The 3,793-nt window shown below is 42.1% G+C and overlaps 1 protein-coding gene across 1 annotated transcript; it reads right to left on the bottom strand.

The window, feature by feature from the left end:
• Positions 1–762: 762 nt before the first annotated feature.
• On the bottom strand, positions 763–3,256 carry LOC114447184 (protein phosphatase 1 regulatory subunit 3C-B-like). The gene is made up of 2 exons (XM_028423307.1): positions 3,068–3,256; positions 763–2,791 (listed from the first exon to the last, which is right to left on the bottom strand). Exons 1-2 carry the CDS (start codon positions 3,079–3,081, stop codon positions 1,783–1,785), a joined length of 1,023 nt encoding a protein of 340 aa, XP_028279108.1. The 5' UTR covers positions 3,082–3,256; the 3' UTR covers positions 763–1,782.
• Between the last annotated feature and the right edge of the window lie 537 nt (positions 3,257–3,793).

The following is a 3,793-nucleotide window of genomic DNA, read 5'->3' on the forward strand; positions in this document are numbered from 1 at the left end:
AGCTGATTGATGATGTAAAGACAAGCCTATGTTTACAAAGATTTTAATGAAGTTTAATGTAAAATAAATGACATCTCAACTGTGTGTATATGGCCTTTACATAAAAAATTAAAAATTATTTTAATCATCATCATCAATCAATTTATCATCAATACAAAAAAAAACATCTGATTTCTTTGAAAAATATAGAAACATGAAATGGGGGAGGGGCCTGTATTTACCTAAAAACTACATTTAAACTGTTATTATTAGCGGAATAAGTCTGGTGACATTGGTATAATATTCATGCATTATTCATTAAACCCAGATATTTGTAAACATTTGGGTTTATTAAATAATATATACATTGTTTTTGCAAATGTGTTCTGTGACTGTGTTTGCAAACATTACTTATGTAGTAAGAGCAACTTTGACGTCAGTGGCCTAGGGTTAGAGTTCAGATTAGGATCCTTATATTTTTTCTACATTACTTTGAAATTGCATTACAGGAAGTAAACTTAAAAAGACTATGTAACTATTGTTTACCTGTATGTGTAACATTCTTATGGATAACTGTTTATCAAATATGTGTTTCAAATAGCATAGTGTTTTACATTGGTGTTTGGCACAGCATGAAATGTTGGGATTTTGATCATTCTTTCATTTATTGTTTTTATTTTTATTCTATTGTTTTTTTATGTTGCACTTTGGTCAACTGTTGTTTTTAAGGTGTGTTATAAATATAGTTGCAGTAATGTGTAAAAAGAAACACTTCTGATGTCATTTTAGCACAAATATAGAAATTTATTTTGAAAGGAACACATATAACCAGCATAGTGCGTGTCAGCAACACACCTTCAAGTGAGACACAAAAATTCTGGGGCCTCCTCAAGTGAGAGAAAAAAAACACAAAAACCTTTCAGCCACACATACGTTCTGTACACTCATCAGCAAGACTTGCACTTTGTGAAGACAAGCAAACCAAAACATTCAATCTTTGCATCATTTCTGTCGTGACATACCAGAACCACAGACATTTTCACTCTACTTCCCCATTCGAGGCAGCCAATCACATGCAGAGCCTTCCCTGTGACACGTCTTTCAATAGCAGCTCGGTTACCTTACTAAATTTACTTCATAATTACATGACCTATACCAGACAAACATGTGCAACAGAGGTATTGCACATGAAAAGGCTCAATGACTAAAAGCCAGAAAAAAATGAATGGCCCTTTCTGAATCATCATTTACTGAAGGTGCAAATGTTTAGTGTGCATTTTTCATTAGAAATGAATCAGCTGTGTCATGTTGCCATGCACTCCCCAGACTTTCCCTTCAATATGAAGGACTTTTTCATTTCTCTGTAAGACATCACATGGCAAAGGGACATCTCAATCAGTGCATTTTTAACCAATGCATCAAGCCCTCAAAAATGGGCTTAACATTTGTTGTGGATCACTGTATTTTAGTGGGCAGACACACTGAGAAGGCACATGAATATATATATACAGAGATATCTATTCATCTTTCAACCACAGTTCAACGTCTCCTCTCAGGCCAGACGACCACGTCACAGCAAAAAAAAGAAAGAAAGAAAGAAAGAAAAGAGCAGGGCAGTTGAGCATATTACAGTTAGGTTTCTGTCTGGTTTGTGTACTCGCTCTGCTTAAAAAAAAGCAAAGGGTGTTTAGTTCCTGGCTAAGAGCCAGTCAAGCCTTAAACACACAGCTGGATTTGTACTGAATGCCCTGTCAGTGTCACTTATGTTTCTCCAGTACCAATTCAGCAAACATCCTGATGTTTTCACCAGTAAGGCACAGTGTTATCAATCTGACCCCAGCTTTGCCAGCCGGGAAAGAGTCCACTCGACATACGTGGGCTGCCGAACTGATCGAACTCCATCTCCAGCAGCTTCACGCCCCCGTTTTTGTGCTCTGAAGGCTTCTTATGCTCAGCAGGAGCTGAAGGGGGCGCACTGTTCACATTCTCTCCGCTCCAGCCAATGTGCTTGAGAGTGTAATTCTTGCCATCATTGTTGTCCCAGAAGGTCTGGCCCTGGACCATGAAGCAGATGCAGAACTCGATCCGGTTTTGAGGAGGGATGTGGGCGGGCAGCTCCAGGACAAATGCAAAGGTGTCAGAGTCCTGGCAACCGTAGACGTTGTTCATGAAGGTGCATTCGATGTCTGTGAAGCTGACCCAAGAGTCGTAGGTGACGCGCACCTGCACCAACTTCTCAAACCCCACGTTTCTGACTTTGACGGTGCCGGTCAACGTGCGTTCCTGCAGAGAGCAGTTCTCCAAGCAGACTGAGTTCTGAATCAGGCGGTTCCGGAAGTCCAAGTAGTCAGATGAGGGTTGTTTAAAGTCAAGAACCAGGCTGCGAGATGAGTTGATCCTTAGGTCCATGGTGGCTGTTTCCAGGTCAGTCATGTCAAACTGCAGCTCCTCCTGCTTGTTTTGATACGGCTCATCGTCGAATTTGGAGAAGACGTGGATGGCGGTGAGTGACATACCCTTTGTGTCGGCGAACACCACCCTCTTCTTGCCTGCCTTCTGGTTCCATCCCACACAGCTGCCATCATCCACTGTTTTCTGCTGGTTGCTGAGGCAGGGTCGAAGGGGTTTGTAGAGCTGCTGCTTGTGGTTGCGGGAGGCAGATTGGTTGACCCGGTTCTTGGCCCTCTGCAGGTCCTCATAGGAGCTGAGGAACCCTCGCAGAGGAGGTGGAGAGTGGCTGATGTAGAATCTCATAGCCACATCCATTGGCATTACTGGGCCAGGCATTGCTGATGGACTGAAGCTGAGCACACTGAGAGGGGCGGGGGGAGGGGAGGGACGGGAGGTAGAAGGAAAGAAAATTAGAAAGGAAGCTTAGAACAATGGCTTCTGTGTGCGAGTCTTCTAACCACCTTCACAATTCTATAGTGAAACTTAATTGAAAATGATAGTTAAACTTTTTGTATTTGGTGAATTCACACAAAAAGCAATACACATTCTTATAGTCTCACATATTCACATAGTCTTTTGTACTTTTCTATTTTGACATGGGTTGCAAAGCATAAATCGGACTTTCTGTGATCCTTACCTTGCAGCACTCATGGAATAAAGAAGTCAACAGTTCTAGAAAGAAAAAAGGAGCTTTTCAAAAGTCTTCTTCTGAAATGTGTAAAGCAGCTTTTTCTAAAAGTGCATGCTGCAGTCACTCCCCCTTTTTGTTCTTCCTCCCCTCGCTCTCGCTCTCTGCCTGCCTTTCAGTGCCGGGGTTGCTCAGCACTCTGGGATTTCAACTGCCACATAGAGACAATTTGCATATTCAGTCATATGGTTCCCGAGACAGCCAATGAAATGTCAGCGGAAAGCCTCAGCAGCCAATCGGCTCACGCTTGACCTGGCTGCCAGCCAGCTGATAGGGGCGTGTCGCCCGCATGGGTCTCATGGTTAGGATGCCTCAGCCTGTTGCCTCAGCTGCTATTTGAGAAACATGATGGACCCCTGCTGGTGCTGGAGGTGAGCTTCAGATTGTGTATGAGCCCTCGGCTCTTCCACAGCATGACTGAGATTCCTGACACACCACAGCAGGATTATTCATGCCTCACTGATTGGACAGAAAGAAATGATTCACACTGATGACTTTTATTCTCTATTGTGACTTGAGGGAGTCTCTAAATGTCATTTTAAAGATTGAAAAGATGTTTTCATTTAAAATCACACTTTGTTGTTTTGTAGACTGAAGTGAGTTTGTCACAGATGTTTCAGATCAAAAAAACATTAAAACACAAAATGCAGTTTCTAAATGAAGGTGGGAAATCAA

Source organism: Parambassis ranga, chromosome 15 (assembly GCF_900634625.1).
Source record: "Parambassis ranga chromosome 15, fParRan2.1, whole genome shotgun sequence".
NCBI lineage: Eukaryota > Metazoa > Chordata > Actinopteri > Ambassidae > Parambassis > Parambassis ranga.